Source organism: Schistocerca cancellata, chromosome 3 (assembly GCF_023864275.1).
Source record: "Schistocerca cancellata isolate TAMUIC-IGC-003103 chromosome 3, iqSchCanc2.1, whole genome shotgun sequence".
Taxonomy (NCBI): Eukaryota; Metazoa; Arthropoda; class Insecta; order Orthoptera; family Acrididae; genus Schistocerca; species Schistocerca cancellata.
Window position 1 is genome coordinate 539,655,758 of NC_064628.1, and position 13,291 is coordinate 539,669,048.

Genomic DNA, 13,291 nt, shown 5'->3' on the forward strand with positions numbered 1-13,291 from the left:
GGGAGGAGAATGAGGGCAATGGGAAAGGGGGAGGGGAGGAGGAAGGAGGAAAGAAGGGGAGACGAGAGGTAAAAAGAGGTGAGAGAGAAAGAGAGGGGACAGGATGGGAGGGGAGGGGAGGGGAAGGGAGTGTAGGGAGGGGGGTGGAGAGACGGACAGAGAGAGAGAGAGAGAGAGAGAGAGAGAGAGAGAGAGAGGTGACATCCATGACGTCTACAGAGAAGGGAAGGAAGTTCTACTCTGAAATGGATTTTGAGAAAACGTGAGGCAGAAAACAAATATATTTCAACATATAAACACACTTCCCTCATAATTGTATACAATTATATTACAATATTCTGTCAAGTATTGATAGAAAATTCACTTAATTGTAAAATTATATTACAATCATTTTCATTTATTATAAAATATACAAAAACAGATTGTACAGAATAGTCGAATTTCACTATAATGACATGTCAGTGGCTAAGAACTGTCACTATCACTCCCAGAATATGATCCCAATAATGACAGCCCATTCGGAACAGATTTTGCCTGTGTTTCATTCTTGTTGCTTGAGGATGGAGGTTTCTCATCACATTTTGACTTTTCTGAGCTCACTGTCCCAACAAATGATTTGCTTCCTTGGTTAGCAACCGAGTCATTTCCAGTAGAGCTCTTTAAACGAACCAGTCCTTTAAGTGGTTTCTTTGCATTCAATGAACCAACACTACTTGGCTTTACCATCACAGAGGTCTAGAAAACAAATTACAAGTTTTACTTAGGATACCATCATAAAATATAAAATGGTTGGCAAGATGCACAGTTAAAAAAGATCAAAAAACTGTAGTATGCTAATATTTTGCTGCTGCAGCCCCAAAACATCCACAAAACCAAGCATAAAGCTGTTTACTTTTATATCAATGTCAGTTGCCATTCAAGGAAAAAATACATTCCTTCTCAATAAGTACATTAATACCTTTGAGATATTATTATTATGCATATTGAGCCATGGAATGCTCTATTTACTCATACACTTATAACATCACAGACAAGAAAACTGATATAAAGCTGACTTTCAAATGGCTTGTACTTATCTTCTAACCTTTTCATCTTGTTTACCTGTTACACTGAACATATAAAATACACTACAATACCTAGTCTAATTTCTACAATTTACAATTACTAATCCCTTTTATCACGTCTTCCGTTGCCAGAATCTCAATTTCAACACATCTTAGCATATTTTCTGCCAACTTATTCCTTAATGTTATATTGATTCTCTACAAACTTTTCCCTGTGAATATTCTGTCTAATAAATCTTGATCTGTTATTTCATTTAGGCACATGCTGTTCAACTACCTACAGTTACTTTAAATTCCAAATAGTTTCACTTCTCTCTCTCTCTCTCTCTCTCCAGACATGTGTTTTTCATTCTAATTAAAAATTTGACACAAAAATTGTTTTTATTGGATAATACTTTCTTTACTTGGGTAGGGCTACTTCATGTATTATAATTCACCCTATAGTGGAGACTGTCAAACAAACTTTTGGCCAAAAAGCAAATGCAGGAGAAGGTGTTGAGGGCAATGGAGGAATGCAGATAAGGTGTCCTCACCCTCAATCCAGGTCATGAAGATGTCGCCAATGAATCAGAACCAGTGAGGGGTTTAAGATTCTAGGTAGTCAGAAAGGATTCCTCTAGATGGACGGACCATGATTAGTTTGGCAGAGGATGGTGCCATGCAGGTGCCCATTGCCAGATTTGTCTGTACGTGATGCCTTCAAAGGAGAAGTAATTGTAGGTGAGGATGTAGTTGAATATACCAACTAGGAAGAGGATTGTGGACTTGGAATCCATTGAGCACTGCTCCAGTCTGGAATCCCTGAAGCATTACACCAACAACCTGACAACAGCTTTCGCATCCCGCAACTACCCTCCCGACCTGGTACAGAAGCAAATAACCAGAGCCACTTCCTCATCCTCTCAAACCCAGAACCTCCCACAGAAGAACCACAAAAGTGCCCCACTTGTGATAGGATACTTTCCGGGACTGGATCAGATTCTGAATGTGGCTCTCCAGCAGGGATACGACTTCCTCAAATCCTGCCCTGAAATGAGATCCATCCTTCATGAAATCCTCCCCACTCCACCAAGAGTGTCTTTCCGCCGTCCACCTAACCTCCGTAACCTCTTAGTTCATCCCTATGAAATCCCCAAACCACCTTCCCTACCCTCTGGCTCCTACCCTTGTAACCACCCCCGGTGTAAAACCTGTCCCATGCACCCTCCCACCACCACCTACTCCAGTCCTGTAACCCGGAAGGTGTACACAATCAAAGGCAGAGCCACGTGTGAAAGCACCCATGTGATCTACCAACTGACCTGCCTACACTGTGATGCATTCTATGTGGGAATGAAGAGCAACAAACTGTCCATTCGCATGAATGGACACAGGCAGACAGTGTTTGTTGGTAATAAGGATCACCCTGTGGCTAAACATGCCTTGGTGCACGGCCAGCACATCTTGGCGCAGTGTTACACCTTCCGGGTTATCTGGATACTTCCCACTAACACCAACCTATCCGAACTCTGGAGATGGGAACTTGCTCTTCAACATATCCTCTCTTCCCGTTATCCACCAGGCCTCAATCTCCGCTAATTTCAAGTTGCCGCCACTCATACCTCACCTGTCATTCAACAACATCTTTGCCTCTGCACTTCTGCCTCGACTGACATCTCTGCCCAAACTCTTTGTCTTTAAATATGTCTGCTTGTGTCTGTATATGTGTGGATGGATATGTGTGTGTGTGCAAGTGTATACCCATCCTTTTTTCCCCCTAAGGTAAGTCTTTCCGCTCCCGGGACTGGAATGACTCCTTACCCTCTCCCTTAAAACCCACATCCTTTCGTCTTTCCCTCTCCTTCCCTCTTTCCTGATGAGGCAACAGTTTGTTGCGAAAGCTTGAATTTTGTGTATATGTTTGTGTTCGTTTGTGTGTCTGTCGACCTGCCAGCACTTTCATTTGGTAAGTCACATCATCTTTGTTTTTAGGTATATTTTTCCTACGTGGAATGTTTCCTTCTATTATATATATATATATATATATATAAAATAGAGGGAAACATTCCACGTGGGGAAAATATATTTATTAAGAAAGATGATGAGACTTACCAAACAAAAGCGCTGGCAGGTCGATAGACACACAAACAAACACAAACATACACACAAAATTCTAGCTTTCGCAACCAACGGTTGCCTCGTCAGGAAAGAGGGAAGGAGAAGGAAAGACAAAAGGATTGGGTTTTAAGGGAGAGGGTAAGGAGTCATTCCAATCCCGGGAGCGGAAAGACTTCCCTTAGGGGGAAAAAAGGACAGGTATACACTCGCACACACACACATATCCATCCACACATACAAGACACAAGCAGACAAGCAGCATGTGTGTGTGTGCAAGTGTATACCTGTCCTTTTTTCCCCCTAAGGTAAGTCTTTCCGCTCCCGGGATTGGAATGACTCCTTACCCTCTCCCTTAAAACCCAATCCTTTTGTCTTTCCTTCTCCTTCCCTCTTTCCTGATGAGGCAACCGTTGGTTGCGAAAGCTAGAATTTTGTGTGTATGTTTGTGTTTGTTTGTGTGTCTATCGACCTGCCAGCGCTTTTGTTTGGTAAGTCTCATCATCTTTCTTTTTATATATATATATATATATATGGTTATAATAGAAGGAAACATTCCACGAAGGAAAAATATATCTAAAAACAAAGATGATGTGACTTACCAAATGAAAGTGCTGGCAGGTCGACAGACACACAAACGAACACAAACATACACACAAAATTCAAGCTTTCGCAACAAACTGTTGCCTCATCAGGAAAGAGGGAAGGAGAGGGAAAGACGAAAGGATGTGGGTTTTAAGGGAGAGGGTAAGGAGTCATTCCAGTCCCGGGAGCGGAAAGACTTACCTTAGGGGGAAAAAAGGACGGGTACACACTCGCACACACACACATATCCATCCACACATATACAGACACAAGCAGACATATGTCTGCTTGTGTCTGTATATGTGTGGATGGATATGTGTGTGTGTGCGAGTGTGTACCCGTCCTTTTTTCCCCCTAAGGTAAGTCTTTCCGCTCCCGGGACTGGAATGACTCCTTACCCTCTCCCTTAAAACCCACATCCTTTCGTCTTTCCCTCTCCTTCCCTCTTTCCTGATGAGGCAACAGTTTGTTGCGAAAGCTTGAATTTTGTGTGTATGTTTGTGTTCGTTTGTGTGTCTGTCGACCTGCCAGCACTTTCATTTGGTAAGTCACATCATCTTTGTTTTTAGATATATATATATATATATATATATATATATATATATATATATATGTGTGTGTGTGTGTGGTGTGTGTGTGTGTGTGTGTGTGTGTGTGTGTGTGTGTTTGTGTTTTTTGTGTGTGTGTGTTTGTTTTACTCTTTCTCTTTCTGATGAAGGCTGTGGCTGAAAGGTAATGTGTTCAGTGTATTTTAATTGTACTAGTCTGCAACTTAACGTGTTGTCTTTATGGTAAGCAGTAATCTACCTTTTCCATACACTGTTGATATTCAAATGTCAAGTGGCCACTGTTTATTATTCGCATATAATTTAGTGTAATGGTGATTACTATTGTAAACATACAATTACTGACCAGCGTATCTCACTTCTTACATCATTTTTCTAAGTTTTCATGAGCCTAAGACGGGAAACATTTTTCAAGACACTGATGCTGTGCCCTTTCTTAGTACAGATTTATCGATGATGATCCTGTAGTATGGACTCATGGTGAAAAAGAAAACAGCTTTTTCCTAAATTCACGTAGTCCTTTTTCAAATCCGAAGCAACCTTACTTGAGGCTGAGCTCCTCTTCATAGAAGTTTATATTCAACCTCCGTCCATATAAAACCAATCAATAAGCAACAGTACCTACACCTTGACAGCTGTTGCTCTTTCCACATCAAACACTTCCTTCCATACAATCTACGCATCTGTGGCAAACATATCTAGTTCACCACCAAATCCTGGAACACCTGCAACAGCAGTCTCTCCGAGGATTTCTCTCCCCTCTGATCTTATCCACTAAAAAATCACCTGGACAGTATCCTCCCTTTGCCCTATTACTAATACAGTTCACACTTAAAAAAAAAGCCTCAGAACCTCTCCTCATCATTCAGCACCAATGAGGCCATGAATGACTCAACGCACGTCAAGCCCTGAAAAAGAGACCTTTATTCTTGATTTCCTCCTTGCACCATCCACTGTTGCCTTCTGTCATCTTCCTAACCTCCACAAAGTATTAATTCAATCATATGACATTCACAAACCATTATCCTACTCTAAGGTTCATACCCCAGAAATCAATGCCGCTATTACACCTGCCTCATACATCCACCTGCTATTGTCTACTACAGTCCCACTACTATAGTACATACCACAATATCAAAGGCATGGCAACTTGCAAAACCACACACATTATTCGCCAAGTAACTTGTGGCTCAGCACGTTGCTTTATATGGGAAATACTGCCACTAAACTGGCAGAGTGCATGAATGGACATAGTTGCTGAAGGTGCTCTACACCACACTATCTTAATTCTCTCAGTTGCCCTGAATTTCAGAGACTGGAACTAGCCCTCCAATAAATCCTCATGTCCCAACACCCTCCTACAACTAATCCTCATTAACTAATTAACTACAGTCTTGTCTCATTTAAGTATTTGTTTTATGAGTTTAACTTTCTGCCCCCCCCCCCCCCCCCCAATTTCTCTCAGTTTTTAAGAACACTATTAAGTTTTTCTTTTAATTAATTTTTACCTCTGACTCTGGCATCATCATCTCTCAAATTAAGCTGGAACAAGATAACAAATTTAGCTCCTTTGACTTCCTACTCTGATGCCTCCCCCAGACCTCTGTCTCTCCTTGTACTAAAAACAGGTCGGAGTAATTTGTCCTTTTTAACATTCCTTAACCTATCCCTTTCTCCTCCCTGATAATGGAAAGCTGCTTGTACAAGTACAAGTGCCTATCATCAGAACTAAGTATTTCCCCTCCTAAGTTTAGTACTGGCTAGCTATACTGTCTCATAATTACACTTACATTACTTCATTACTCTTACACAGTATGTAAATGCACAGCAATATAATTAAATAGAATAACAAACACACAATTAAATAAAAAAAAAGGTTTTGGTCAAAGACGTATTAGTGGCAAGGTTGTGTTGGCAACACCACAAAACACAATACACACCTACAAGTATAAAAATAAATGATAAACAGTAGTGTGTAAAAAAGTGTGGTGTGTAAAATGCAAGAAATGCATAGTTCTGCAGAGCAATGAAAAATTAGACAAGTATCAGTGTCTAGTAAGAGAAACCAAACAGAAACACTGTGAGTAAAAACCAACATATTTTTAATGAACTGCTTCCCGATCGTAAAAAAAATCAAATTGCAAATATCTTTAGTTACAGACCAGTGATGATGCTTTACCTCAATAAATGGAAATGCATCTGGAGGGCGGAAAAAAAAAATTGTAGTCTTAATGACGGAACAAAAATATCATCAAGAATTATAATTTTTTACTTTTCAAGAGCGAATTAATCACACATAAATGTGTTACTGGGAGATAAAGCAGATACTGTGCTACAGTTATCACACAGAATGGTTTTATTTCACTAATCCAAGCCACATGTTACTCTATTCAGTCAACACTCCCTAAAATTTGACTCTCCCACTGATAGATTGTTAATTTTTCTGAATCCACTCATAATGAACAACCACATCAAAAACACAACTGACTGATTAATTGATTATTGTATTTTTTTCTTAGTTTCTTGTTTCCATTAAGGAGTAAGACCATAAGAATGAATTTATTATAGACAAAATTTTAAACATGCTAATTCCTGTTACCAAAGATGCTGTGTATAACACTGTGGTTAAACTAAACAATGCAAAGTCCAGGTACGAATATCAAAAACATCATACAAATGATAGATTGCTACTGACTGTAGAGATGACATGTTGAGCTTCAGACAGGCATGACAACAAGAATGTTACATATAAGCTTTCAGCCAAAGCCTTCTTTTGAAAACACAGACACACACACTTTCACACAAGCAAGCACATTTAAAGCACACATGATCGCTACCTCTGGTCAGACTGCAACAGAAATACGCTGAATGGCAGCAACAGTCCAGAGAGACATGGGAAAGGCAGAGGGACAGCAGGGTATGGGTGGGGGAAGAGGAATCTGCGCTATCAGAACACGCAGGGTATAGAGGTGGCAGGACTTCCCCACATGTACCCTGCTATCCCTCCATGTTCCCTACCTCACTCCAGATTGTTGCTCCTGTTCTGATATTTTTCTGTTGCACTCTGGCCAGAAGTAGCGATCATGTATGTGGGACTTGTGATTGCTTGTGTGAATGTGGGTGTGTTTCTCTTTTCCGAGGAAGGCTTTGGCCAAAAGCTTATACATAACAGGCTTTTCACTTCGCCCACCTGCATGAATGTGTTACATTTATGGCGAGCAGTAATCTGTTCTTTTCTATAATAACAAAAATAATCAATTAGTGACAATATAAAGTATGTAGCTGACCTTTGGTGATGATGAGATCAACACCGAAGACCAGCTACACACTTCCATCCACTTTAAACCGACTAACAAACAATAGTACTTACATTTTGACAGTTGTCATCTTTTCCATGTCAAATATTCCCTCCCGTACAGCCTTGGCATCTGAGGCAAATGTATTTGTCCAGATGCAGACTCTTTACAGCAATACACCAACACTCTCACCTCAGCCTTCACAGGACGTAATTATCCCATCAGCCAAGTTCAAAAGCCGATTTCCTGGGCCATCACATCCAATCCCAGTACTGCTGATCCATCCAAAAAACAACTTCGGAGCACGCCTCTTGTCACTCAGTATTATTCTGGTCTTGAATGTATTAATCAGCTACTTCGACAAGGCCATGACTTCCTAAAATTGTGCCCCAAAGTGAGATCCATTCTGTCGGCAATTTTGCCCACCACATCTAGAATAGCTTTTCTTACACTCCCAATCCCTGCAATATCCTTGTCAGACCCTATGCTCCTTCTGCACCCATCTCCCTACCCTATGGCTCCTACCTCTGTGACCGACACCACTGCAAGACTTGCCCTATGCACTCTCCTGTCACCACCTATTCCAGCCCTATAACTGGAAAAACATAAAGTATCAAAGCCACCTGTGAAACGATACGTCATATACCAGCTATTATGTAAACACTGTTCGGCCTTTTACCTCGTCAAGACTACCATTACAACATGTCCTTGGTTCTCACCACCCACCTGGCCTGAATTTACATTAATTTCTTCTGTCTCAGCATTTCTTCACAATAACTACTCCTTTCTTCACCCCATTTCAGTTTTCTATATCTTTCGTTTTCTGACCTGTCTATTTTTTGCGACCCCCCCACCCTTCCATGTCTTTTACATACAATGCACTTCGCTTTTCAATCTTATTAATTCAAGCATTACGTTTTGGTACTACTCTCTATTTTGCATATTACCCTGTCTTCCACTTTTAAGCTCTTAGGTTTTCAAATCTTGTCCGGATCAGTCCCCAACAATCAGTCTTTCCTTCTCGTTCTGTCTGATGATTCTCCCCTGACCCGGGGTATGGGGTGACTTTACTGAATTGTACCCCTTTCCCTACATCTCTCCAGTCCTTTTCCTTCACCCCTCTTCCTTCTCCCTTAACTCTTCTGCCAGAAGAAGGGGGCACTGGCTCCGAAAGATTGTAAAAGTTAAACCTTTTCGTGTGTGTATTCTCCTGCTGCGGCTGGCTGAGTGGATATTTTTTATCTATCCATTTACATTATAATAATGCACGGAAAGTTCTGGTTGAGAATAACGAATTATTTAGGAATAAGGCGATGACTCATCGAAAGACAGAAGGTACACAAACAAAAGGTACAGAGATTTGCTTTGCTAGCTTTCAGAATGAAATTCCTTTCTCAAGCTGTAGGAGAAAAATGCATGCACGTATGCACGTCCCCCCCCTCCCCCCCCCCCCACACACACCATTGGGTAGGAATGGGGGCAGGGGTGGGGGCACAGCGAGTTACCTATGGTTTATGCCAGGGAGGTTAACTGGAGTGAAGGATGTGCTGTAGGGATAGCTCCCATCTGTGCAGCTCCGAAAAGATGGTGGTGGTGGAGAGGATCCAGATGGCATGAGTTGTGAAGCAGGCATTGAAATCTCCCATGTTTTGCTCTGCTGCATATTGTGCCACTGGGTTGTCCACCTTGTTTTTGGCAACAGCTGGTGGCCATTCATTCTGGCTGTCGGCTGGTTAGCTGTCATACCAATGTAAACGCTGTGCAGGGGTTGCAGCAGAGCTGATATATAACATGGCTGCTTTGACAGGTTGCCCGGCCTTTGATGAGGTAGGATAAGTCTGTGACAGGACTGGAGTAGGGGATGCTGGGTCGTTGGATAGGGCAAGTCTTACATCTAGGTCTTCCACAAGGGTATGATCCGTATGGCAGACTCTGGGGGTGAGAGTAGCACAGGAGTAAACAAGGATGTTGTAGAAGTTGGGTGGTTGACAGAACACCACTTTAGGAGGGGTGGAATTGTCTTGGGTAGGATGTCCCTCATTTCAGGGCATGATGACAGATTGTCAAAGCCCTAATGAAGACCATGGCTCAGTTGTTCCATCACGGGTGGTATTGGGTGACAAGGGGCACTTCCTTGTGGTTGGCTCTTGGAATGGATATGAGGATCAGGTGCATGTGGGGATATGGCATGGGCGAGGGAGTTCTCATCACTGCAGATGTGTCTGTCATGGAAGGCCAAGCTGTATGGGAGGGCAGCTGTCCAAGTACAGGTACTGTTAGAGGTTGATGGGTTTTATATGGACTAAGGTGTGGATGCAGCCATCTGAGAGGAGGAGATTGATATCTAGAAAGGTGGCATGATGGGTGGAGGAGGACCAGGTGAAGTGGATGGGAGATAAGGTGTTGAGGTTGTGGAGGGATGAGGATAAGTTGTGCTGGCCTTGGGTCCAGATTATAAAGAAGTCATCCATAAACCTGAATCAGACCAGGGGTTTGGGGGTTTTGGGAAGCCACCTAGCAGGTTGATGAGGTTGGTATAGGAGGGTGCCATGCAGGGTTAGGTATATGAGGAATGAAGTGGCGGGTTTGGAATCTGCAGGGCTTTGGGAGATGTAGTGTTCAATAGCAGCAAGGCCATGGGCATGGGCATGGTGTATAAGGAGATTGCAACTACAGTGACACGTAGGGAACCCGCAGGTAAGAGTGTGGGGATGGTAGAGAGCTGGTGCAGGAAGTGGTTGGTTTCTTTAATGTGTAAGGCAGGGTCATGGACAATTGATGCAGATGTTGGTCAACAATGGCCGAGATTCTTTTGGTGGGAGCATTGTAACCAGCCACAATGGGGCACGTAGAATTGTTATATTTGTGGATTTTTGGGAGCATGTAGAGGGTAGGTGTGCAGGCTGTTGCTGGGGTGAGCAGGTAGATGGATCCAGGGCAGAGGTTCTGGGAAGGGCTTAAGGATTTCAGCAGGGACGGGAGATTATGTTGGACTTCTGGCAGAACTTTTAGTTGGAGGTGTCGAGCAGCTGACAGAGGACCTCCGCCAAGTAGTCACTCAGGTTCTCAGAACAGTGGTGGGACCTTTGTCAGCTGAGAGGATGATCAGGTCAGGATCCATTTTTAGGGTGTGTAGGGCAGTCCTTATTTTTGATAAAAAGTTGTTCTTAGGGAGGAGCCTGGTGAAGGATGGTGAGGCTAGGTCGTAATCTAGGAATTCTTGGATGTAGAGGGTAGGTGTGCAGGCTGTTGCTGGGGTGAGCAGGTAGATGAATCCAGGGCAGAGGTTCTGGGAAGGGCTTAAGGATTTCAGCAGGGATGGGAGATTATGTTGGACTTCTGGCAGAACTTTTAGTTGGAGGTGTCGAGCAGCTGACAGAGGACCTCTGCCAAGTAGTCACTCAGGTTCTCAGAACAGTGGTGGGACCTTTGTCAGCTGAGAGGATGACCAGGTCAGGATCCATTTTTAGGCTGTGTAGGGCAGTCCTTATTTTTGATAAAAAGTTGTTCTTAGGGAGGAGCCTGGTGAAGGATGGTGAGGCTAGGTCGTAATCTAGGAATTCTTGGAAGGTGACCATGGGATATGGCATGGGCGAGGGAGTTCTCATCACTGCAGATGTGTCTGTCATGGAAGGCCAAGCTCCCACACTTCTGCCTAACCATCCCCTGGTCACCTTCCAGAAATTCGTAAATTCCAAGGCCTCACTATCCTTTCCCATGTCCCTCCCTAAGAACAACAACCTTTAAGCAGAAGAAAGGACTGCCCTACACAACCTAAAAATAGGTCCTGACCTGATCAACCTCCTGGCAGACAAAGGTTCCACCACTGTTGAGATGAAACGGAGTGACTACCTGGTGTAGGGCCTCCGTCAACTGTCCGACACTTCCACCTACAAGCTCTGCCAAAGTGACCCCATTCCAAAAGTCCAACATAATCTCCAGTCCGTGCTGAAATCCTACAGCCCTTCCCAGAACCTCTCACCTGGATCCATCACTCTACTCACCCCAGCAACAGCCTGCACACTTATCTCCTACATGCTCCACAAATGTAACAATCCTGGGTGCCCCATTGTGGCTGGTTACAATGTTCCCACCGAAAGAATCTCGGCAATGGTCCAAAACCTAGGCTCCCACATTAAAGATACCAACCACTTCCTACATCGGCTCTCCAACAACCCTACACCCTTACCTCCGGTGTTCCTACTTGTCACATTAGACGCAACCTCCTTATACACCAACATCCCTCACCCATGTCCTTGCCACGATTGGACACTACCTCTCCCAAAGCCCTGTGGATTCCAAACCCACTACTTCATTCCTTGTACACCTAAGCAACTACATTCTAACCCATAACTACTTCACCTTTTAAGGGAACCTATACAAACAAAATCGCCTCGCAGCCACGGGAACCCACATGGCACCCTCCTATGCCAACCTCTTCATGGGCCACATATTCCCTGGTCTGGTTCAGGTTTATGGACGAAATCTTTATAATCTGGACCCAAAGCCAGGACAACTTATTCTCATTCCACCACAACCTCAACACCTTCCCTTTCATCCACTTTACCTCGTCCTCCACCACCCATTGTGACATCTTCCTAGATATCGATCTCTTCCTGTCAGATGGCTCCTTCAATACCTCAGTACACATAAAACCCACCAATCACCAACAGTACCTGCACTTTCACAGATGCCAGCCCTTCCACACCAAAAAATCCCTCCCATACAGCCTGGCCACCCGTGGCAGACATATCTGCAGTCATGAGAACTCCTTCATTCAGTATGCTGTTGGTGTCACAAAGGCCTTCGCAGACAGGCAATACCCCCCAGACCTAATACACAAAGAGATCTCCCATGTCATATCCCCACACACACCTGATCCTCACATCCATTCCAAGAGCCAACCACAAAGAAGCGACCCTTGTCAGCCAGTACCTCTTGGGACTGGAACAACTGAGCCATGGTCTTGGTCAGGGCTTTGATGATCTATCATCATGCCCTGATGCCCTGAAATGAGGGACATCCTACCAAAGAAACTTCCATCCCCTCCCAAAATAGTGTTCCACTGCCCACCCAACTTCCATAACATCCTTTTCTACCTCTATGCCATTCCCCAATCCCCTGCCACCACACACTTATCCTACCCCCATCAGAGGCCACGCAACCCATCTAAGCTGCCATGTTATATACCAGCTCTGTTGCAGCCACTGCACAGCATTTTACATTGGGATGACAACAAACCAGCGGTCAAACAGAATGAATGGCCACTGTCAAACTGTTGTGCAGATTGGAGCTATCCTTACAGCACCTCCTTGATTCCCATAACCTCCCTGGCCTAAATCTAAGGTAACTCACTGTCCCCCCAAACCCCACACTCAATAGTGTGTGTGTGTGTGTGTGTGTGTGTGTGTGTGTGTGTATGTGTGTGTGTGTGTGTGTGTGGGCGCGTGCGCACGCGTGCATGCATGCACGTGTGTGTTACAACTGCCCAATACATGTCGGCTAGTTATGTGCTGTCATCTCATGCTCTAGTCTGTGAAATCGCATGCTGACCTGTCTGCCACCTGCACCCTCTACCTGCACCCCCAGCTAACCCACAGATGGCTCACCACTCTCCCAAGAGCCACTAGACGCTTCCCCCAAACCCCCTCCCTGTCTCCTGTCTCTCTCCATCCCATACCCCACC

General features: G+C 43.9%; 1 protein-coding gene across 1 annotated transcript in view; it reads right to left on the reverse strand.

Moving 5' to 3' along the window:
* Positions 1–273: 273 nt before the first annotated feature.
* The window catches only part of LOC126176792 (splicing factor YJU2), a 68,875-nt gene continuing 55,857 nt past the window's right edge, over positions 274–13,291 (reverse strand). The window contains exon 7 of the mRNA XM_049923965.1: positions 274–735. Coding sequence (XP_049779922.1) covers positions 466–735 — 270 coding nt within the window. The 3' untranslated portion in view covers positions 274–465. The remainder of the gene's footprint in view (positions 736–13,291) is intronic.